Below are 26,002 nucleotides of genomic sequence, written 5' to 3' on the forward strand. Positions count from 1 at the left end.
TAAAAACTATGATATATGAAATATGAGATGCTTATTTAGCACATTCACTGCACCTACCATACCAACACTTCTATTTTACTCTGTATTGTACTGTAAACATATCTTATCCAAAGGTGTTGGTATAATTTCTAAATTAGAGTTTGTTAGCCAACCAATTTTTAAGGGGGCTTCCATTGTGATGTGTCCCTAATGTATTAGCTTGTACATGCCCCCTGCAACTTTTACTACATGCATTTTGAACACATTTTTACTTCTATTTGTACATTTCAGCCATGTCTTCTAATAATCAGCACAGCTCATTGCTTCCTCAGGTGTATGTTCAAAGTATAATAACTACTGCCAGATAAATAATTTGTTGGCTATATCATCAGTCAAATGAGTGATTTCTTGTTTACACATGCTGATGAAATAAAACTGAATAAACAATAAATTATGCTAAATATTTTTAGAACATATTGTATTGTACATATAAAATATGGCTGCTCCTCAGCATATTAAATTCTAGTAAGTTGAAGTTAATGATATCACTGAAAGGGAAAATACAGTGGAAGGAAATAGGTTTGTTACCTAAATATGATGGCTTGGTTCACTGTGCAATTGTGTATGTGGAAACAAAATATATAAGAATTTGTTGGATGTACTGTATCTAATGCAGGTTGAATTTTTTTATGTTTTATTTTGAAGACAATTCTAGTTCTGTTAAATGCCTGAACAGATTAGAGCTCATGTACAACGTGCAGCACATGGTACGCCAAATGGTCCACCCAGCACACATCAAGGTGCATGCCTACTCTCTGCTTTTGGGAGACAACTGGAGTTGTTTCTAGATGGATGGAGAGGCAAAAAATCTGAAGAGCTGCACTGTTCAAAAAATCACAGGCCTTCTGAAAAGTCCAACCTCCTGTCACTCTAGAACCAGCCCTATTATAATGGGCGGATGATTGGCGCCCCAGAAGTATTGTAAGATAGGATTCCACCGGCCCAGTCGTATGGTAGAGAGGCAAAAATCCCACCAATACTGCATTTACTGGTGGGTTTACTCTCTTAACTTGCAGCGTAAGGTTTTATCAGAGCAGCAGACTAGTGGCAATAGTGTAGGAAAGTAATACCACTAGACCTTCAATATGCAAGGTTATTCAACATGTCACAAAATAAATAACAATTTAGGAATCTTGTTTCAAAAATATCAGCAATATGCAAACATAAATCACTATAACACATAGGTCACTGAATAAATATATCTCGCTTTAAAGTTAGGCACTAGTGCTTCAGTGAAATAAGTTTCACTGGATAAAAACTTTTGAGAGACAACTGGTTGCTAATGAATAAATTAGACAATTACACTAAATGCTGCTGCAGCAGATTATCTAGACAACTCAATCACAATAGAATTTTAGTGCAATAAAACAACACTTCTCACACAAAATCAGTAGAGACGCAACCAGAATTAATCCATCTTGCTCAGGTAAGATGCTTTAGCAGAAATGATTGTAGATTAGGGTCCCTTTACAATAGACAGAACCCATGGGGGTAAATTGTAATCCAAAGTTTAAAGTGAAGCTGGACAAAAGAAACGTATTTACTTAAGCTTATTACTCAGCAATCGATCTCTCCCAGCAACTTTAGAGTTAAACAACCTACAATTCTCTCCTCGGCAACTATTTTAGGCAATTTCACAATAGAATCAAACTTCTGATGCAGTATAGACAAACTCTTTTGACAAAGGATTTTTCTCTGTCCCTTGTACACTGCGTCAGTTTGCAGATAAATTTAAATACAACAGATTGGGCTAGAATAACTCTTCCTTCAGACAGAACCATAACCTCTGAATAACAATATTAGTCCCGAGCACAGGTTTTAATAGCACAGGTTTTAATAACACAGTTTGATGTATCACTTGTTTCACTTAAATAACTTGAAAATAGCAAAAACAAAATAAAGCATAGCATTTCTGCCTCACAGCACTGCGATCATGAGTTTGATTCCCGACCATGACCTTATCTGTGTAGAGTTTGTATGTTCTCCCCATGTTTGCATGGATTTCCTCCCACATTCCAAACACATACTGGCAGGTTAGTTGGCTGCTGACAAAATTAACATGTGTCTGTGTGTGTGTTAGGGAATTTAGACTGTAAGCTCCATTGGGACAGATACTGATGTGAATGACAAATATTCACTGTACAGCTCTTAGGAATTAGTGGCATTATATAAATAAATGGTAATGATGATGATGATGACATCTCATGGGCAGTGGCAAGCTAGGTCTTTTCCTGTACTTCTTCCTTCTAGGCTGGCTTTTACATACTTTTGCTTCAAACATCCCTCAGGCAATAGTTCAGCAAAAGCTCTCAATGGCTCATTGTGGGAATACCCTTCATTATCCCAACCAGCAGTCACACATCCTACTAGCTTCCAACAGTCTGTTCTTGACTCCTTCCCTTTTCTACAAGAATCTCCTGAAGCAGTACATTTAGTACATTCTGGCCCTAAAAGGCCAGCATTTTGCGGGCTTTTTTGTAACTTATTGCAGTGTCTGTCTCCGCATGCTTCTTGTGTAATATTGGGCTCTAGTGCAATGAATTTCCTAGAGGCAGGCTGGGAGATGTAGTTTTCTGAATGAACGCAGTAATATACCTGTGATTTGCAGGGTGTCACACTTTAATTACAAAAACATTTTTGTTTGTTCAGCTGAATCCATACTTGCCCACTTTTCAAACCTCTCCTCCAGGAGATCCGGGATGAGAGGTCATGTGACAGGGGGTAGGAAGGGACGCATGGTGACATCAGTGTGTCACCTGGTTCCTGCTGGGAATGACCAAAAATCATGCCATTTCATAGCAGGGTATGGCTTAATCCCTACATGTGGTCCTTTCATATGTTTGACTATTTCTTTTACATTAGACAAAGAGCAACTGGAAGGATCAATATACCAGGTATTCGTCTTACAGAAAGATACATACAACAATCTTGCTGCTGGATTAAAACAGAGGGCCTGATTCATTAAGGAAAGTAAAGCAAAAAAATAAGTAACTTTGAACCTTAGAAAAACCATGTTGCATGTTGGGGTGCAAATTAGTTCATTATTTTGCACATAAGTTGAATACTGGCTGTTTTTTATGTAGCACACAAATACTTGATAGCTTTATTTTTACAATGACATTTAAAGATTATCTAGGACATGCCCTATCCCAATTATAAATCTATCCCGACTTCTTAAACTTAGCTGCCCCTCTAATGCAACATGGTTTTGCCAAGGTGCAAAGTTACTCATTTTTTCTTTACTCTCCTTAATAAATCAGGCCCAGAGTCTGTATGGCTGGAGTGTCCATCCTAATACTTTCTGACAGTTAAGAATCCAAAGACACTTAGGAAACAGGGTATGAAGACATCCACAGTCACTAGTTTAGCCTGGCACAAGGCTTTTTTTACGCTATATGAAGCAAAGTTATATGGTCTTATGTGTTTGTTTAAACTGTTATGAACCTAATATATTTTTGTTACTATGTATTCATGTATTTATAGTTCTACTCTTAGCTATTGTGTATTCTGTTGGTAGACTCAGACTTGGCCATAAATTTAATAGGCATAAGTAATTAGTGTTAGGAAACAATATACAAATAATAATTATCTCTACCTCTCCCAGTATTGTGTAAGTCTTAAAGTTACACTATCATTCAAATTGTATATAACCTGCAATAATTTTGAAACATAGGTTTCAGTTGGGGTACATTTCCAATCAATTTGATATAAATAATCTGTATTTTATAATTGTCATAACTGCCGCTTGACTATACAGCTGCAATTCTAATCTCTCTTTTTGTCTCATTCAGTTACAATTCCTTAATTTTTTAGTTGTTATTGCGCTGCATTGCTCAGAGAGAAAAGAACTTTGAGTGAATTGAAAAGGTGTAAAGTTGGTCAAACAAAATAAAAGCCATTCATTTGGCCAGATTGCAGTACAGTCTAATATGTAAGCAATTTGGAAACGTGTGTATATGGTCATATTACACAGTTCTGGCCATAAGGGTACTGTGCTTTCAACAAGCCTGCATTATGCATGTGCTGCTCATTTTCTTTCCATATAACAACAAATAATATGTTTAACTGATAGTTATTCATGTTGGGAGTTTTATTACTATTTCTGAAAGGGGCTCTAATAATTATCACAAGTATTTATATACAAATGAAACGGCAACAGCTTGCATTTGACCTATACAAAAGGATACTGTCAACTGCCCTGGCTCTTTTTTCAAAAGCAACCATGACACTGTTTTATTAACTAGGCACCACAAGTGGTCCGCAGTACCATACAGAGAGTATACAGTAAGACATTACATTGCCAAATGCAGTACAATAACAATTTAGGTACACCACTACAATATAGACTAGAAAACACATATTCTGGCAAGGATTAGCATAAACAGCAGTGATGAGGTAGGAGAGAGATACACTCCCTCTAAAGCATGAGGCATGGGGAGAGTGGAAAATAAAAGGGAGTAAAACATCACAATATATTGGGTACAGCAAACAGGATAAGAAATCTTGATTGATAAAAGGAAGGAAGGTACTCGCATGCTCGTGGTAACGATAGCGTAGAAAAAAGGACACAAGGAAAGAGCACCCTGCTTGCGGGAGTTTACAACCTAAAGAGAGGGTCAGACAAATGGGGGTGAAACAGAGAAAGTAAGACATGGGGGGGTAGGGGTGAGAACTGATAGGCTTCAAGGAAAAAATGGGTTTTAATGGCCCACTTGAAGCCTTGGATAGAGGTAGAAAGACTGACTGGGAGAGGGAGGGAGTTCCAGAGGAGGGGAGCAGCACTGGAGAAGACTTGGAGGCGATAGTGTGAGAAGTAATGAGTGATGAGATGCAGCAGCATTGGCAGTACGAAGAGGGTGGGAGGGTGTGTGTAGGGAGATGAGGTTGGAGGTGTAGGGGGGAGAGGATTGGGTTAGGGCTTTATAGGGGAGGGTAAGAAGTTTCCTGGTGGAGTGGAGAGGATTACTATCTAGGACTGATTCAAAGGTAGCCCTGCTATACGGTCACCAACGCTAACAAGTGAATCCTAAAGTCATTTGTATTATAAGGATTCCTTGGTTGTTTCATTCAAAAGTAACCCTGCCACTCCATCATATGCCATGTGATATGAACCCTTTGGTCAGAGGTCCCGGTATAAGATATTAATAATAAGATTCAGCAGTGGAGCAGATCATATCAGTAGCGAGGCGGACACCAACGCGTGTTTCACTACTCGCATTTTCAAGGCAACTCAAAATGAGGCATGAAATGAATATTTATAGGGTAACGCCCACTTTTATGACGTGTCGTTGTCCGACAGGAGAAGAATGTCATGCTTCTTAGTTTGATTGACACCGCTCTCCACCTATCCTTTCAATGAAGTTGTTTGGTCCGCCCCCTGAAACTTCCCATTCGTCAATTACCTTTTCAGATGCTTTAATATGTAAACAAAAAAACGAGGTAAGCAGAGCATATCTGCTGAAGCTGATACACTGAAGTTATAATTCATAGATCCTATATATATAGTCTGAATATATTAAGACCAATCCTAATGATAAAGACAAAACACAGACATCTAATAATGCATAAAAAGGTAAGTATAGCCAGAAAAATAATTGTTGAATCACGAATTGGTATATAAATAATAGATATAAAACCCATAATTAATGCTTCCTTGGATTGTAACTAAAGATGTAAGAGGGGATAAAATTCCTCTAAATAAATATATTGGACAATACTAAATGCTTAGTGAAAAGAAGCTAAATCTGTTGGAATAATGAAAATATTAAAAAAAAAAAGAAGAAAATAGTGGGATGATGGTGCCCATAGAAAAAATAAAAATAAAGAGGGCACAAATGTGTCAGTGAACAATAATACTGGTGAAAAAAGAAATATTCATAAGAGTATGAAAAATTAGTCATACTGTAAGGTGCAAAGTGATCAAAAATTGATGAGAATAATATTAATAATAAACATGAATTAAAAATAAACATTTTTTTTATATAAATTGTTAAAGGCAATGAAAACTTTAATTGGATTGTATAATACATATATAACCCTTTTTTCCTTCTTAAAAGATTGTCGTATAAACCTACACCAAATATGTGATCATACTCCATTCCTGAGTAGAATGATAACCATATTGCATATGCCATATTTTTAGAGATGCTAGTACTAATGTTGTAAAGATTGTTTACTATATCAGCTGGTTGACAAGAATCCCACTCAGTGTTTCTCCCTCACTATTACCAATGTTATTAGCAGGGCCATCTTCTCCATTGGGCACGATGGGCAGCTGCCCGGGGGCCCCACGGGCAAGGAGGCCCCATAGGCACGGCTCTTAATGAGAATAAATAATCCTGCAAAAGAAAAAAACCTGCAAAAAAAACCTACAAGGGTCACTGAGCAAGTACATCTATCTATCTCTATCTCTATATATCTAAATCTATATCTGTATCTGTATACATCTATTTATCTATATCTATATCTAGGGGCCCCGGTGCACTGCTTTGCCCGGGGGCCCATAATGTTGTTAAGATGGCCCTGGTTATTAGAGCTATTCAGATTCAGTCTAGTATCATCATTTCCTTTCGACTAATTAGTCTGATTTATTCATAGTTCTATGGTCTATCTGTCTATATGAACCGACTATCATCATCAATCTCACGCTATATGTCGTATAACCCTTATGTGTGTTTCGCTTTACTTACTTTTTACAACCATGTCTTGTTTATAATAACCTATTTTTTAAAGAAGAAAATACAGTGTCTTGATTCTTTAAGACAAATTAATTTTGCTACAAAAATTCTGATATTAATGTATACACATATACACACAGTGGTGCGCATTGCTGTGTCACAGAGCTGGGATCATGGGTTCAATTCCAAGAAAGCCCCTATCTGTGTGAAGTGTGTATGCGCTCTGACTTCCTCCCACAGTGTAAAAACACTGGTAGGCTAATTGGCTTCTGACAAAATGAACCCTAATATGTGTGTGTGGGTGAGGGGAGATGGGGAGTAGGGAATTTAGAATATAAGCTCCAACAGGGCACAGACTGCTGGGAATCATTATAGCACTGTGTAATATAATTGGGCCAATATAAGCCTTAATAATAATATACACATATATACAGTGTATATAATATCATTACTTTAGTATTGTGTCCACAAAACTTGAGTGTTACCTATTTGGATATATAAATCCCATTTTATTTTTAAAAACTACTTATCGAATGTAAATAAAGCCAGAACTATCAGTACAACCTGGCTGCATCACAAGGGACAATGATTTCTAATCAATACAATATATTACAATTGTGAGGTAGATAACAGACAGTATTTTTAATGCATGAAACTTAAATAAATCAAAGTCGTGTCTCTTTAACTGACAGTTTCTTAATGTACATAGAAAATGCACAAATGTATACTTAACCTCATGTGTCAAAGTCCCATTGTCCAATAAATTGTAAGCTTGTGAGCAGGGCCTTCTTACCTCTTAGTCTGTTTTTACCCAGTTTGTTTATTAGCTTACTGTGTTTGTCCCCAATTGTAAAGTGCTACGGAATATGTTGGCACTATATAAATAAATAAATGATGATGATGATGATTCTCTGCCCTTTTATCTCATTTTATTAACATTGTTATTTAATGGGCAGATCTAGACATTTATTTCAGGGCGAGGGGCTCCTCCAACTCCACCCCCTCTCGAGTATCGACCCCTGTAGGCCATGTGCTCCACAACACTATGGGGTAAATTTACTAAACTGCGGGTTTGAAAAAGTGGAGATGTTGCCTATAGCAACCAATCAGATTCAAGTTGTCATTTATTGATTACATTTTACAAAATAACAGCTAGAATCCAATTGGTTGCTATAGGCAACATCTCCACTTTTTCAAACTCACTGTTTAGTAAATATACCCCTATGTGTCTCACAAATCAATGTATTTTAGCTATAAATTCACAACAATAAGAGCAACAAATAACAGATAGGTCTGTTACATCCCACTGCTACCCCATTCATCACACTGCAGTCCCCTTCTTCACACATTGCCCTCATTACACTGTGCTCCATCATCACACTTGATCCCATTCATCATACCATTGTATTCAACTTGCCTTCCAACGATTTTCTTTTCTTTTGGTAGTGGCTCCTCTCAGTGGAGCTCCTCACTGAAAGCGTCAAGACCTGATAATGACATCACACCCAACAGTCATTGAGGAGGGCTGGAGGCAATGTGCCAGCGCACTGGATGTGGCAGTGTGCTAGGTGAGGGAAGGGGGTTGATCGCCCCAATTGTCCCCTGATCTGCTTGTTATGGAAACTATAATCTCGTTTAGGCACTGCTCTGCAAATTTAGCCACACCGCTGTGCCTATTCACTACTTTTTATCGGAACACATTCACTATACCGATTTGCTCCCATCTTCTTAAGCAAATTGCTTTTCCCCTTCAAATGCAGGCATCTTATCCTGCAAAACCTATGTGCATGGCAAATGACAGGTCCACAACTGCATTTGCACCGCAGTGCTGTTGTTTTGCATTTTGCAAATGACCTCCGCTGTGTTAGCAGGTTATCTGTTTCTTCACCAGCTTTGTTTAGTGGTCAGATCTCACATGGTGATACCACTTTCTCTATACTTTTAGGGGCTTATTTAACTCTTTTGTCCAGTTGAGTAACATTTATTATCGATGCAATTTGCAGTGTCGACAGATGACTTAATGGAGCAATTTACCACTACAGTCATACTAGGACAGTGTATTCGATAAGAGGCTATCCCGGTGATGACTGTGCCGCATTTACACTTCTTTCACTGCTTGATTGTCGCAGCAGTGAAAGAATGAACTTCCAGGTTATGAGCCAGTGTCTGTACTGAGCATATATGCAACCATTATACGCAGTCCCATTAATTATGGTTGTGGCCTGACGTGGTGATATTACCTGATGTAACTGTAACTGAGCCCTACAGAACACAACTTGAGTGTCTTGGCAAAAAGGTAACAGATCCGGATGTTTGAGACCAATGGCTGGCTCTGACAATATAAAAGGCACCATCACACCACCTAAGAAATATAAAAAAAACATTATCAGCTCATTATTAATAATGTAGTTATCTATTGCTTGCATGGAAGTGAAAAGTAATCAGAAAAGCTGCATTTATGCTCTGTGGTGATGAGAGTGCTCCTTTATGTGGTGATGAGAGTACTCCTTTATGTGGTGATGAGAGTACTCCTTTATGCGGTGATGAGAGTACTCCTCTGTGGTGATGAGAGTGCTCCTTTATGTGGTGAGGAGAGTACTCCTCTATGTGGTGATGAGAGTGCTCCTTTATGTGGTGAGGAGAGTACTCCTTTATGTGGTTATGAGAGTACTCCTTTATGTGGTGATGAGAGTACTCCTCTATGTGGTGATGAGAGTGCTCCTTTATGTGGTGATGAGAGTACTCCTTTATGTGGTGATGAGAGTACTCCTTTATGCGGTGATGAGAGTACTCCTCTATGTGGTGATGAGAGTGCTCCTTTATGTGGTGATGAGAGTACTCCTCTATGTGGTGATGAGAGTGCTCCTTTATGCGGTGATGAGAGTACTCCTTTATGTGGTGAGGAGAGTACTCCTTTATGTGGTGATGAAAGTACTCCTTTATGTGGTGATGAGAGTACTCCTTTATGTGGTGAGAGTACTCCTCTATGTGGTGATGAGAGTGCTCCTTTATGTGGTGAGGAGAGTACTCCTTTATGTGGTTATGAGAGTACTCCTTTATGTGGTGATGAGAGTACTCCTCTATGTGGTGATGAGAGTGCTCCTTTATGTGGTGATGAGAGTACGCCTTTATGTGGTGATGAGAGTACTCCTTTATGTGGTGAGGAGAGTACTCCTCTATGTGGTGATGAGAGTGCTCCTTTATGCGGTGAGGAGAGTACTCCTCTATGTGGTGATGAGAGTGCTCCTTTATGTGGTGAGGAGAGTACTCCTCTATGTGGTGATGAGAGTGCTCCTTTATGTGGTGAGGAGAGTACTCCTTTATGTGGTTATGAGAGTACTCCTCTATGTGGTGATGAGAGTACTCCTCTATGTGGTGATGAGAGTGCTCCTTTATGTGGTGATGAGAGTACTCCTCTATGTGGTGATGAGAGTACTCCTCTATGTGGTGATGAGAGTACTCCTCTATGTGGTGATGAGAGTGCTCCTTTATGTGGTGATGAGAGTACTCCTCTATGTGGTGATGAGAGTACTCCTCTATGTGGTGATGAGAGTGCTCCTTTATGTGGTGATGAGAGTGCTCCTTAATGTGGTGATGAGAGTACTCCTCTATGTGGTTTATGCAGCTGGAAATAACATCAGTCTTCTCAAGGTACATTTGCTGCCACATGTTGCCTATTACTAAGCTGTCCTCATGGCAGATGTTGGACGCTATCAGACACCATTTGTATACAAGCTGAACCCGAGTCACACTGCCCACATACTGCACCTCCGTCACTAGCATAGCTGCAGCGCTGCATGGGTTACACACAAGAGCACGTACTGCGAGCCGCCCATAGACAGCACATCGCCCCGCCCGCCACTGTAACACCGAGGCCCATCATCTGAACACTCGCCTCTTCTTACAACTAAGCGCCTCCCACAATGACCTACCCAGAGACCGACCAATAGAAGGTGATAAGCAATACGTGCAGCCCCGCCCACCGTTCGCTCTTTCCCTATACTGCCCCTGGCGGCCATCTTGTGGAGAGAGGGGGAGCTGAGCGGTTTGAATTTCAGTGTGTGCGGCGGCGCTGAAGGAGGTGGAAGCGGAGAGGAGGCGTAGCTCGTATCGCGGGAGGAGGAGGAGGGGCTGGCAGGCCCGCCCGCCGTCACTAACAGACATTTATCTCTGTACCTTCCACCTCCTCAGCGTCTCTCACTTCCTCTCAGTACAGAGAGACTGAACGGTGCCGCTTCCTAATCCTGTCATGTCACCCGCGCTGCAGTGCAGGTAGGGGAGAGCGGGGGAGCCGCGGCCCTTCCTCCCCCCACCCCAGGCTTCACACTAAGGCTGAAGCCGGTATAACCATCGGTATCATCCCCGGACCTTGGTGACAGAGGAGGCCTGCTGGGCACACCGACTGGAGGCCCGCACTGATCGCTGGCACCGGAGCCGGGATGTCTGCGCTGCGTTAGACCGGTGACCCCGGGAACCCTCCACTCCTGGACCCCAGTGACCCGGATAAGGCAATCCACAGCGGGGCCGCCACTTCCTCTCCCAGCCTCCCCGGGGGGACGTGCCAGGCCCCTCACCATGTCCAAGATGCCGGCTAAGAAGAAGAGCTGCTTCCAGATCACCAGCGTCACCACGGCGCAGGCGGCCAGCAGCATCACGGAGGACACGGAGAGTCTGGACGACCCTGACGAGTCACGAACCGAGGACGTATCGTCCGAGATCTTTGACGTGTCCCGGGCCACGGACTATGGGCCTGAGGATGTGGTGGAGAGGAGCTCGTCCGAGGAGACGCTGAACAATGTGGGGGACGCCGAGACCCCCGGCAGCACGTCCCCTAATGTGCCGCAAGAGGCTCCTATGGCTGGGAGTAGAAGCAGCGGGCAGACGGCTCCAGCAGGCCCTCCGAGCCAACCTCCTGCTGCAGCCCAGCCCGCTACTACCCAGCCAGTCCAGCCCCCCGCGGCCCAGCCCGCAGCGGCCGCCTGCACCTCACGCTTCAGGGTGATCAAACTAGACCACGGCTCTGGGGAGCCGTACAGGAGGGGCCGCTGGACGTGCACGGAGTATTACGATAGGGACTCTGAGAGCACTTTAATCACTAGGACTGGGGACACCATCAGGCACACGAGCACCTATGATCACTCTGCAGACAGGGACAGTGGCTTGGGCTCTGTGGTGCACGTAGGACATGGTTCTGAGTCTATAGCTGACAGTTCCCTTACTGCTGTGTCACAGTTACTTCAGACCGACAAGATGAACCAACCCTCCCAACAGCAACATTTTGTCATTGGGCAGCAGCCCATAGGTGGAGCAGTATCTCAGGGTGCTGGTCAACCAATGTATCCTGGATCTGCAGTCACTTCTCAGCAGATGATGGCTCAACAAGGCCAGTCCTATATACCTACACAGAATATAGTACAAAGTGGACATAATGGCAAAGCTCCATTACCCCAGAATGTACCTATAGCTCAATCAGGTATGTCTGTAAGTCAGCAGCAGACCAATGTTTCTGTCAGTCAACCCCAACAGTTTACTTACTCCCAGTCCCAGATACTGCCAGGACATATGATGGTCACACAGTCCCCTGGCCAGGCTGAATATGTGCAACATATAACCGTTATACAGTCACAAGGAACAACTCAAAAACCTGTAAACTCGGTCATTGCAGGTACTGGGCCTCCATCCAGTCTTCCAGGTCAGCACCTGCATGCAGGTGGAGCGCTACTTATGGGTCTTCATTCTATATCTAGTGACTCAGCGAGTCAAGGATCAGGACTCATACAGAGTGCACAAACTCCACAGGGCCATCCAGTTAATATGCAACAACCTGGAGGTGTGGCACAGTCAACTGTGTCATCGGTTGGTGTGGTACAGCAAAAATCTATAAGTCAACAGCAAGTAAGTGGGAGTAGTCAGGTGTCAAGCATTCCTGGAGGGCATAATGCCATGACACCTGGAGTGCAGACTGTACCTGTGACTGTACCAAGTACTGGTGTTTCTGGACTGGCAAGTAGTGTGTCTACTACTCCTGTTTCTATGCCAATCTCTCCTGCTACTTTTGTACAGTCTCCGTTAAGTAGCCATACATCTGTTAGTAGGAGTAACAGCTTAATCCCAACACTTGGGCTTCCACCAGTGCAAGGTACAACAAATGTACATACCGGTCTGCCACAGTCAAACATTAATCAGTTTCAGACACAGCAATTGGCTGGTCAAATTGATGACAGAAGAAAGTCGGAACCCCTACCTCAACCTCCAATTTCCCTGATTTCTGAGAAGTCTTTTGTGAAAGTTCCTATCGCAGACACTCTAACAAATCCTCTTCATTTACCCGTATTTGGTTTACCTCTCCCTGTTGATGGTGAGGATGACAGGTATGAAGCATTTCACATTTGTCTTTCTGCTATAAATGCATCTGTTTCCAGGAACTTGAATACCATTTCTGTTTATGTATCACTGAATGACACACTTGATCAGCAGGTTTTATAAAGTGTTGAAAAGTGAATTTCGGAAACTGATTTTATCTACCGTTCCAGTAAAACATCAATCAACTTTGCAATAGTCAGGATAAGGGACTCCTGTATGTATATGTATATTTTAGTTGTTTTTGTGACTAAATACACTCCACAGCCACACTCAAACCTAATCCTTTTGCTATCCATTTAAAATGCTCAATATTTATTACTATGTTTTATTTATATATTGCGTGTTTTGTAATACTGATAAATTAAAGTAGCTAGTATGTAAATGTAAACATGTTTATTATCTGCTTTAATCCATACAGTATAATAATCTTGATTGATTTCAGATAACTGCTTTCGTATTGCTTCTAGCAAGAAGTCTACATAACTCACCTGTTGATGGTACTTGCTATATTCTGCCACAGACTCTCTGAGCTATAGGCAGTTCTGTCAGTTAATTTTAGTGGTTAATTAGCTACCACTACTTATTTGCTGAACAGTTAAAAAGTAAAAGTCATTAAGACTGAGGGAGAAATGCATGGATTCACCATATACAGACAATATAGCAAGCACCACAGATTTATATGTGAAACAGCTGTTGATCAAGAGCTGGTCAGCATTATCATGGAGTATCGCCTTCAGTACTGTTTACGGACGGAATTTGCCTTAAATGCATGGTTCTTGTCCATAGGGTTTAGTTACTAACACTGTATTTATGTTCAGAACTTTGAATGAAAATGGAAACAAGTGTGCCAAGTTTGCAGAATGGCAGTGTGCAGCTGATTAACTATACCCGATAAAGGGATGCCCTTTTTGTCTTCCATAGTTATTTCAACTGTTCCATGTTGATTCATTTTGGATTTAGCTGTATTCTATGTATAGTTTGTAAACATTTTTGATGCTTGTGTCCGCTTTTTGATTGTTGCAATTATAATGTAATTAGCAGAACTTACTCCAAAATATTTCTACTTTAGTAAAAAAAAAATGTTTTTTTTTAACTTCATATATTTCTGGTCATTTAGGCTAGACTAAGTATACCTTCTATCATAATGGTTTGTTTTCCCTACCAGTACTACTCTGAGTTGGGGTGATAAGGTGCAATTTTTTTTTCTTCATATTTGAATTTGATTGTTAAAACTAAAACTGTGGTAATGAGACAGCATATAATGTAGGTATTCAGGATGTGCGTACCTTGAGCATAGTCATGTTAACTAGTATTTGAAAACTTCATGCTAAACTCCTTCCTAAAATATGAATCTATGTCCGCAGCTTTAGTGGCACGAGTTTAGTAATATTGGGTGGGAGTGGTAGATGTTTTTATCACTTACTAGAGATATTTGTTCTCCAAAAGTATAAATTCAATCTATGGTGCATACTGCCTTTTGTACCATATAAAACACACCAATGTATTTCTTGGTGTGGTCCAAAAATAGCATTCAGTAGGCATACCTGGTTTAAATTAAACTACCATCATTGGCCAAGTCGTGTAAATCAATAATAGGAATGAGGCACCATTTAAATGGACACTATTATGCAAATATTTAAACTTTTTGTCTAGGGTATTATCACTGGGTCTCTTAATGGTGAGATCTTTCTATTGTTGGAAGAGTTTGATATAATAATGCAGAACTCTGGATCAAATCACACCCAAAAAAATTATCTTACTGATACGTAAGTCATTTGACTCATTTAAGTCAGCGAATGTGCAGAAATACAAGTTGTGACTATTTTAACAACATCTTATCAAAAATGAAATCTTTTAAAAGTAGTCTCTTCCTCATTCATTTAAGCTATGCTAGTACACAGATACATGTAAAGATAACATGTGTGGCATTGTTTAATAGTGTAATGGTCTTTGTTTAATACTGCATAGGAAGAGAATTTCAAACTTTATTACTTTAACAGATCGATCTCCATTAACCCTTTTTTGCTGCTAGTAAAGGAAAAAGTCCCTGTCTCTGTAATGAGTCCCAATGTACTTAATGGCTTTAGTGGTACTGTATAAACATGCACACAGTGACCTCATCTAATGAGCATTCTAAAGCCTTCCAGGATTATGTTGCTGAGGTTAAATGCCGCTTCCCTGTAACAACATAGTTGAGAAGAGGAGAGTAGTACAGATTTAAATGTATTGATGAACATACTTTCCAATGTGAAATAAAAGTAGCTTGTCTGGGTTAATGTTTCATCTGCATTGAACAGACTCTCTTAAACTGCTGATTAAAGTGGTTAATTACCATCGCTTTCACACCATTATCTGTGTGTGTATAACTGGCCTACCAGGACTAACATATTAATTATTGTATGCTCCTAGATGTTATACTCTATTAATATAAGGTATATAAGTTTACAATCTTGGAGCTTGTAGAAATGGTCTTTTTAAAACAATGAAAGTTAAACACAGCAGCATTCACTGTGGTCAGAGGAGGGTGAAAAGCGCCTTGGGTATTGCCAGGCGTTTGCTAAGATGTACCTAAACATACCCATTTAACTCCATGGTGTCTTTAACAAGCATTTAACATTTCTGAACTAAAGTAAGTGTAGCGTTCATTCAGGCATTTGTATTTGTCCCATTCGGTACCCAAAATCCTGAACAAAGAACTTGGTACAGCTAAACGAAAAAATAAAAGTATTTCTAACAAGTTTTAAAATTAATTGGCACCATTATCTTTTGTTAGGGGGGTATCAATGAGGGAGAAGTATAATAAGTATTCGAGTGTTCTGGCAGCAGTTAGTGTTGAATGGAATGGTTTCTTCTAAATTGCTATACTCATACTATATATGATGCTTCCTCTATAAGATAAAGTTTCCATTTGTTGTGTTTGAAAAGTGACTCTTGGCTGCTGAGACAATACTATCATTAGAGGATGGGTGTCAAGTGCATAATTTCTTTGACCAAGTATAGATCTGGCAATGTAATTAATTCATCCTGAAATGGGAGCTCCAGTTTTGTGCTTCAGGGCGTGAGTATGACTTCCTTTTCCAATTTATTGTTTATTGAAATGTGCTCTTCTTGAAGTGCAAAGTACCATACATTGAGGCTATAGTTGCAATTATTTTTTCGAATTCAGGAGCCAGGTATTTTTAAAGAAGCCAGGGAAGATATTCATCCTTTTATCATTAATAGAGGCTGCAAGATGTAAGCAGCAGCAGTAGCTGCTTACATTCAGGTGTATCAATCAGAACAGTAATGCACACTGTCATATTGCAAATATAGGTTTAATCTTTAAGGGATGGATCACACTGGCGCTTTAAACGAAAACGCGTCTCATTTGGAAAAGCACATGCTACGTCTTTAGAGCTTAATTGCTCTTGTGACAGAGGACACATGTTCCGATATTGGGTCAACCTGTCACCATGTGAGTGAACTAGTGCTTACGGATACTGTGGGGTTGTTTTTTGTTTTTTTCCTACCTGGAACAGACACTAGGTTTTTAAAGCAGGGATGGACAAATAGTAGGAGTTATATAGCTAATGTGCTTAAAATTCTTGCACCTAACTCTGGAGATATTTCGATGATGAGTGTTCGTATTGCCTGGCCCTTTTTAAAAGATCGTGCTGACCACTAGATTTGATTACTGAATTCTCTTTTGTCCAACCGTGGTTTAAAGTGTCCATTTGAGACCACTCTGGGTGGATATTATATACTTGTATTCACACTGCATCAGTATGCAGATTTTGGTCCTTTGACTTGTATTTTCCACCTATTTTAAAATCTGAATTAATTGGTCTACTTGTTGTCATAGCAACTAAATGGCTCACCCAGACATAAAAAGGCTTTGAGTACTGCACCTGTATTTCAACTAATCATCTTTTATTTATTTTTATGTATATTTCAAATACTAATTGTTCTGGTGACTGATTGAACCCATTTTCATCTTTTCCTGCTGTACCTCCAGCTACAGAGAGTGGACTTTGGATAACTGTTTGTCAGAACAGGTTCTGCTTCCACATTTGCTGGACCCTAACAAGTTTTCTAAAAAGGACCGTGCTCCCCCTGTCCACTGTAATAGGACCCGGTAAATCTGAATACTGTAGATGCAGAGTACCACTTCTTGCTTGGGAAGGGTGGGTATGGTAGACTGTTACACCAGCCAAATTAAGGCCCTACTAATTACAATCTGTTATTAATTTATTTTTATTTTGGGGGGCAGGGGGGGTTGGTCACCAGGAACCAGTAAGTGTGATGTTGGTTCATTTTGTTGATGGAGAGCCTGGCATAAACATATTGTTTGTTTTTTTTTATATTTTTTTTTTTAAGGTTTTGCTACTTTTTTGACAGTTTGCATTTTACAATATGATCTAAACCACTTCATAAAAAGAGTTAAATGGGTACAAATTACCTATGAAGATATATTTAAAGGTAGTGGTTGCACTTTAGGGAGATTGTTCCTTGAAAAGTCCTCCATGTTTGGCACATAGGTAAAATGACTGTGTTGGAATAAGAACAGAGTACAGATCATTTTCCATAGATAGCTGACCAGTATGAACTGCACAGGCTGCATTCCAGGAACTCTAATGAATGGATGTGATTGTGAACTGTCAGCTATAGCAGCAAGCCAGCTGAAAACCTGATTGTAAGCCCCTCGTTTCTGGGTGCCTGTTGCCTCATTTGCTTAAAGACTTACTTGTGCACTGTTAATTGAAGCTGATAAATTGTACCATTATCAGATATGACCATTAAAATACTTGTGTTATTCACAGAAGTGTTGGACTGATTGACTTTACAAACTGCCATGCTGTCTGCTATTTATGTTTAGGAAAGCAAATAGAAGCCACAGGTTTGGTTGACTGTTTCTTGTTAAGTTGCTGCCAAGCTTCAGGGACTGTAATGAACCATTCTGGGGAGCGAAGGAGGCGGATATTTAGTGCTTTACTCCTCTATTTTAACTTTAGACTATCTTAGTGGCAAACTTGAAAATCCCTGAAGCTAATTGACCTGTGATTTTTGAAACTGCCCTTTGATGTCAATGAGCTGTTGGCAAACGCTTGTAGTACAGCCAATTCATTATAAGGCTTTTCCACTTTAATGTATTGACTCTGGGAAAGAGTGAGGGCTGGAGACTATTCCAAGAAGATGCACACACATAATCTCATAATTGTGAATGTTAGGATCACCTCCCTAAACTAATATTTACTATAGTATACATACTTTTATAAATCTCTGTGCACTACCTGACAATCATCTGTTTGGGCCTTCAGACCCTCCTTTGCTAACTGAACCTTATTTTGCCTGACAATGTTCAAAATCTTAGGGAAGAACCTTTATCTTGCTGTGATCATTGTTGTAGCGGCTTGAAGTATTGTTATGTAGATTCAAGCTGGGCCAACGTAAGGCCCTATTTGCGGTATACTCTATAACAAGCCCTGCTTTGTTGGGGGGTCTGGTTTACAAGGAGCCTTACAGTGCAGAGCATGTGGGTACAAATGAAGGCCAAGTTAAAGGGGAGCCTCCCTTAAGTCCATCTTGAAGAAGCAAGTGCCAGGTGCTTGAATATTTTATTTTTGACATTACTCCATGTGATGGGAAGGACTTGTGTTCATTAAGCCAGTCTGTTCTTCTGAATAGTTAGCCTGAATATTTACTTCTTGTTTCCTTTTATTCTTTCAACATCATTTTCTAAATTTTGATGCTTCCAAGACTGATTATCTTCATATCTGGATATTATTACCCTGATTGTGAAACCACCTGTGCCTAGGTGTGTGTTCAAAACATAAGTGTATTGTGTGCATTTGTTTGTGCCCCCTGCCCATATTGTTGAAATTGGTAACTATTAACAGACATCAGTCAGCAAATTTAGGTATTAGAACTGGTCTGTAGTTGGAACAATTTAGCAGTTTGAATTGTATGTTGATTTTTTTTTTATTTTTTTTTTCTGTATAATAAAATAAAGATTTAAAAATATGTTAGATCTCCAAGAAATATTTCAGACAGACCGTCTTCAGAGAAGCTTGTATTATGTTCCTGCCTTTGTAGTTTAAAGAAAAATAAAACTAAAAATGCAGGGAGATACGCTTCTCTGAAGATGGTCTATCTGAAATATTTCTTGGAGATCTCTGGCATATTTATATATCTTTATTTTATCCCCCCAATCATACTAGGCTTTATGTATGTATAGTAAAATAGATCTTTAATCAAATGATAACTAAACTATATTATTGTTGAGCAAATTTTATGAACATCTTTGTGTATAAAATGCTCCGAGCATGCTATATAATGCAATATAAAGAATAATTCTGATCATTCGACTCACACACAGCAATGCAATATTTTTAAAGTGCTGTATGCTCAAGCAGGAAAATGGACTGTTAATCAGGCTCTGGTGTTGGAGGAGATTTGGTATGTTACAGATGCCAGGCATGCCAAATATTAGACCCTTGTAGTTCTCATTGGAAGGAGGGGGTTTATTGCCATGGCAGTTTCTTTCTTTACCCATTTAGGTAGCTGATGACAAAAATTGGCAGTCTTATTTCCCTGTGCATGCACTTTATCAGGATGTAGGGCTACGGTCTCTTAATCCTTCCCTGCATGAGCCCTAGGAAGGTAATAACTAAAGCCACTCCCAGCAATCTAGAGAAGTTCTTTTAATTTCAGATTTGATTAATTCATCACAAATCCACTATTAATGTAATGTGCGCACACATTCCTTTGTACTGTATTAGATTTTAAGTGGCCGGCTCTGATCTCCTATTGACCAGAAGTTGTTCATTCACTGTTGCTTGTTCTTTGTTACTTTACCCAGCATCCCCATTCTAAGGTTTTTAATAGATAGGTAGCAGGTAATCTGGGGGGAAAAAAAACACATTTTCTTTGTGCCAGTACTGCCATAGTCCTGTGCCTCACAGGTATGCATGGTGTAAGTTACTGGTACCCAGGCCAGAATCTGATAATCCTGTTCTACAGTGTGCAGCACTAAGATTTAGAAATTGCCAACAGTTGGTATTACAAAAGCAGCAACAATGTAGACCGCCATTTTTTATTACATTGTGGCAGCTTTTTTGTTTTAAACCAATATGCAAATAAATATAGTGTTGCAAATTTTTATTGTCTGACGTGATCTACCCAAGAACTGTGACTTCCAGCACTTAATTTGAACATGCATTGTACTGTTTTAGATTTGGTAAATTTCGCTGTTCTATTGTCTGTTACGTGTTGAGTAGGAAAGCTATTACTTTCAGCTGTGTTTGAATTATGACTTCTGAATATTTAAATCAGTGGAAAGCAGGTTTTGCTGGGACTTATAGTTCAGACTGCTGAAAAGCAGTAGCAGACTGAGCCCATTATTAAGAAACTTTGTGTATGTTCAGAGTACTAAAACTATTATAATTTGATTGCCTCAATTTGCAGTCTTACAGTTTTACCATTGTCCTCTCGGCACAGATCTAATTGTTACATACACTTCCATTGAACTAAGTTTCTATGGATGCTACAATACACAACTTTTTGGTCAAAAGGCGTTTTGTGAAGTGAATAGTTACTATTTGTACAATACATACAGGATTTCTGTATTATCAAAAACTGTATGCCTATCTTATTTCATGAGTCTGGTATACCAACAGTTTTGTGAGATTACTGCACATAAGTATTTTTAATTTTTTTGAGGTCTTGTGCATTTTGTTAACTTGGTACATCTGCCATTAAAAACAAAACCTTGAATGAATCTGGAAATGACTGCAATTTTATTGACTTGAATTAAGTTGTTCTCTATCTCCGGGAAATCAATAAGATTCAGTGGTTGGTGATATGACTGTACGAGCTGAAGTTCACTCTGCTGAAAAGGAAGAGAAACAAGTGTGAAGCTATGAGCAGTTAAATGAAATGTGGTTAAACTGCTGAAAGAGAAGCTGCAACTTTTTCTTGTGACATAGCCCTATTCTACACATGCCAGCCAGTTTTGAGTCTGAAACTCAGTACTGCTGTGCTTACTTATGAGTTTTTGTGTTTTTTTTTGGGGGGGGGGGGGGGCTGTTTGTGCCTCCACCACCCACACACACACTGTTTGGAACATGTTTGGCAGTGGCATAATGCCAGTGTGGCTTTAGCCTTAACTCTATGTAAATTCAAGTGAATGTATTGTGCTAGTGTTTTTATCGCTGGCACAGCATGTTAGGCTGTACCTTCATATGGAAAATATTGTTTCCACTGGCCCCATACCCATTCACAATTTTACTTGCATTTAGTAGCATTGCAACAGTCTGTTACATTTTTCAGAATAATAGCTGGTCTTTATCTTGCATTTACCACAAGTAAACGTATTTGAGAAGCCTTCCCAGGCTCCACAACAGGGTAAAAGTAATTAAAAACTGTGTCAAATGCATTTGAGTTTGCCATGCTGTTTCACAGGTATTCTGTCTCTACATTTAATGCAAATCAAATGCTAGTGGGTACACCACAGTTCTGTTTTGGTTTTTTTGCTTGTAATGGCTTACTTGCTAAATGTGTATTTTGATACAATGTAGATTGCCTGACTGCTTGTAAGGGGAATACATACAAGTCATGTTGTAAGACTAATGATGGCTTTGTATTTTGTTTCCTTTCCAAATGCATTATCATACCTAAGAGTGAGTTCTCTTTACATTTTGATTGTAGTGGATATAATGAGAAGTTGAAGAGAAAGTTGGTACAGACTAAATAAACTTTTAAACAAGCTATTAAAGTTTTATTTCTATATGTTATGGTTTTCAAATCTTTACTTTATGCTATAAGATGGTTATAAGTACCAGTATTCAGAATTTCTGATGACTAAAATATGTATAAACTAGTGATTAGACAATTTCTAAATGCATTCACTCAAGTGGAGGAATTCAATTGACCATGCAGTAATGGTAACTGCACATCATTACTGTTGGTGCGGTAATTTCAATGCTGTTTTTTGCTTGCAGCTCTGAGCCGCATGCAAAATTCTGTGTTAAAATTACCGTACCAACGGTAATAGTGTGTGGGCCATGTTGTTCTCATGTACAATGCGGTCAATTGAATTAACCCCCCCCCCCCCAAGTTGCTGTAACCTAAACTGGTGAAGCATAAAACTAAGTAGCACTAGATAAACATACTTTTCTACCCCACATCTTTTCTAGGAGGACTGTTGGTGTTCATTCCATCTGAATTCCAGCTCTTTTTCTAATTTTGACAATGAGAGAAGGAAAAACCGTAACATGTGTCTGTACCAGTGCACAAAGCATTGTAGCTCTGGTGGTGAATTCTCCTGCCATGGAATCTCCCTTCTCTGCTTCCTGGGGCAAGGGGCTGTTGAATGTTCGCTAAACTTATTCTTTAATCCACATCCCTTTTGTCTATTTTGTTTTCATCCAGCCAATGCAAAGATAATGAAAATAGCATTTGTAGCCATATTATTCACTTATTCTATCTGCACATCTATTGCTTTGTACATGTTACAAAAAATGGTGGGTTATGTATTCTATATGGCTTTGTTTTTTTTTTTCTTCCTATTTTGACCCTTTTATGTTAGTATGTTAAACTTTTTTTCATTTAATTCTTGGGTCTCACAGGAATCCTTCCTCTGCTTTCTATGAAGCATTTCAACTGAAGTTCCATGGGTCAAAGAAACTGGGTTATAGGTATGACCTTTGAATGACCACATACCGGAGTTTGCATGGACAGCTTGCAATGAGCTTGATTCTTGCATTAACCAAATGGGAACGGTGCTATCAAAATGATACAGCTTTTGCTCTCTTATGTAGTAAATCAAATGTGTGCAACTTGTCATTTAAACTTTCAACTAACTTTTTCCCCCTTAGGTTTACCTGCTCCCTTCAGTGCTCAAATCCAGTTCTACTCTCCAAAATATTATCTGGGTTGATATCCCTTTACACCCCACCACCAAGATTTCTGTTTACACCAATGTTTTATTAGCAATAAATCTACTTTTTCAAATGATTTTTGCCCCTTGGTGGTATAGTGCTTTGGCTTTTCTGTTTTTCCCCTCAGTTCTTGGTCTACAGACTTGATTTTTTTTTAATTAGCTGAGTTATTGGAGGTAAAAGCTTCCTTCCCACATTTCTCCCATCCAATACCCCACAAGTCAGGAATGCAATTACATTTGCATCTAGACCTTATTTTTATAAGCAACTATCTGTACTTTGTGAGACATTTATTTTGAAATGAGAGGAGGAAAACTGCTCAATCGGAGCATGCTGTAAGTGAAGAAACTATGTGCAGGTTTTCATTTTTAAAGTAAGCCAAGCTCCCATGTACGGAAAAAGTTTTTAATTTGTGCAGAGAGAAATAACTACTCTGAAGAAAGCCCATGGCAAAATAATCACATACCATCTTTCCAATAATTTTTGGACAGTTCAATTTCTATCTCTAGAAACCTGTTGCATGTTTTGAAGAATTTTACAAGAAAGTTTCTATACTTCAGTATAAATATATTGACTAAGCTTTAACCACCAAAACTTAACTTAAATGAAGATTAAAAAAGTCACAGCTTTATTTTTAACCAGAGACGAGTATTGACTCGTCCCTTTCTGCTACCCACCAGATTCTTCTTTTAAACTGTTCCATTTGGTAAAGTTTTAATTAAGCTAGTCTAACACATTCCGTAGACTGGCTAACAAACTATTTTTGTGAGATGCCAAAATTGACAATGGCCTCTTCCCGCCTTTTTTTCTTCTCTCAAGGTGTCAAATTATACAGTTCTATAAATAGGGTTAAATTTGAATGTAAGCACATTTGCCCTAGGTAAATTCCTTTTTTTTCAAGTGCATGAGCTTGACTTTGCACATATTGGCCTAGTTTTTCATTCATTTTTTTTTAGTGTATTGAGGTATTGTTAATATGGATGGTTTGTCAAATCTGCATTCTTAGGCAATGACATCCCCATCACCATGCAGCACCTAACTAGTAAAACCCACAATAGTCCATTCATCGTTCATAATTTGTGAATAGCGATGGTGTTTTTGGGAAACACAGGATTTGCCTTTTGTAGGGCCAGTCTGTGTAATGTATGTCCCTCAGATTGTGACATTGCTCATATAACATGATAGTGAATCCCATGCCATGTATGTGTATCATACGCTTAGAAAATGACAGAAAATATTCTAGACATACTGTATATCAAATTTAAAAAAAAAAAAAAAAAAGGCTGCGTCCTATTATTTCTTGGCACGACCTGTCTTCAGATATAAATGACTCCGTTTTGTATAGTCCACCCATTGGAGTCGAAGGTGTCTGTACCGATTTATGGCAAACTGGCCCCTCATCCAAACTGAAGTGTCCCATTGACAATCCATCTCTTGCTCCAGGAACCTCAATTCCCAAATCCTGTGATCCTTGGTACTTATTGAGGGAGCTATATAATCTAATTGTGTACAACTTTTTTTCTCTAGTCTTTTTAGATCTACAGTATTTCTATTTTGCTTTGGAAGACCTTGGAACTGGATTAGAGCAGTCAAGGGAGCAGGGGATACCGTAAAAGAAAAATAAATGGGATTAACAGTATATGAACGCCGACTGATTTAGCAACTTATTCTAAGTCCCAAACAGAGAAACAGAAATGGAAAAGGTAAGATTAATTTCCCTTATTGAAAAGGTCCTCTGTGAGTCCATTAAGAAATACAGGCTTTAAGGAGTGCTTTAGACTAGTGCGATAATAGGGTGTCCAGTGGTTTCAGAGCCAGTGTGATCTGTGATTCTGACTGCAGTATTTTAAGTATGCCTTACTAATTTTATGGTGTGCAGCGCACGGGTGGGCTTGTGATACTTTAACGATTTACCTTTCTAGAAATGGGTGGTTGTCTTGCATAGTTTGATCTGTTCCTGCTTGTAATCAGTGTTTAAAAATATTGAATTTCAGTTTTGTGATTTTTCTATTGCATGCTTATATTTGCAATGTTCATATGTAACACATTTTACTTGATTACAAAGGCATTTGTTATATTTCAGAATTAGACTTAAATATAATTGGTTATGTACTATATGTAAAATATGTTGCTGAGAACACAGAATGAGAAATTGATGTTACAATGCAGAAAACGTTCAAGATAAATGAGCTATATTGTGTATGTTTTGATACATCTGGGAAGCTTTATTTTAAGCCTTGCCGTTAAGGTTGCTATGGAACATATCCCTAGAGTTTGGTGTAAGCAACCAGTTAATCAACAGGAATTAACGTGTTGAACCCTATTTATTTAGTGGGTGTTTTTCACACAGACAATATGAGTCCGAGTCTGATCATACTCTGATCTGTGAAGGGATGGCAGGGTAGATTACTGCAATAGTCTGCCATACATAATACATCTGTAAGAGAATGAAGAGTCCATCATAGAGGTTGTTGTGTTACTTCAGTGAGAATTGAAGTGAATGACAATGTTCCTGCATTAATCTGGCCAGTAAAAGACTTTCTTTTCATTTATCTTTATATAATAAATTGTTACTAAGAATATTACATATTTTTGCAATGTTTTGGTGAATTCATGTGATCTGAAACAGTTTATTGGTACACTTCATGTTTGCACTGCTGCCAGTTAGCAGTTTGAGATTGTACAGTGAATAACAGTGACTGTAATTGTTATTGACTATGAATATACTGTCTAGATGTAGTACTATGGTTAGTCCACTGCTTGCGCTGTAATAGTGTTTAAACTCCTCTCCCTTTTTATTCCGTCTGTGCTCTAATCTCAGAACACCTTTTTCCCAAGAGTGTGCAATATGTTAAGAGGATATGCTAGCCCAGGGTATATTCTATTGTAGTACAACTGTTGTATCAAACCTATCGCAGAATTCATTGTTGGCGATTAAAGAATTATGTACCGAAGGCTTGTGTGAATTCAATTGTATATAGCAAGTGGTAGGACTACATTAAACAT

General features: G+C 39.1%; 1 protein-coding gene across 4 annotated transcripts in view; it reads left to right on the forward strand.

The window, feature by feature from the left end:
* The first annotated feature begins 10,743 nt into the window (after nt 1–10,743).
* The window catches only part of TSC22D2 (TSC22 domain family member 2), a 32,894-nt gene continuing 17,635 nt past the window's right edge, over nt 10,744–26,002 (forward strand). The window contains exons 1-3 of one of the 4 annotated variants that reach the window (XR_012689580.1): nt 10,744–13,087; nt 22,685–22,753; nt 24,524–24,699. Coding sequence is in view for 2 of the 4 variants with exons in the window: in XM_075201960.1 (XP_075058061.1) it covers nt 11,292–13,087; nt 22,685–22,753 (1,865 nt within the window). In the remaining 2 variants the exon portion in view is untranslated. The remainder of the gene's footprint in view (nt 13,088–22,684; nt 22,754–24,523; nt 24,700–26,002) is intronic. The other 3 variants (XR_012689581.1, XM_075201960.1, XM_075201961.1) reach the window with 3 other exon arrangements.

Source organism: Mixophyes fleayi, chromosome 3 (genome assembly GCF_038048845.1).
Source record: "Mixophyes fleayi isolate aMixFle1 chromosome 3, aMixFle1.hap1, whole genome shotgun sequence".
Taxonomy (NCBI): Eukaryota; Metazoa; Chordata; class Amphibia; order Anura; family Limnodynastidae; genus Mixophyes; species Mixophyes fleayi.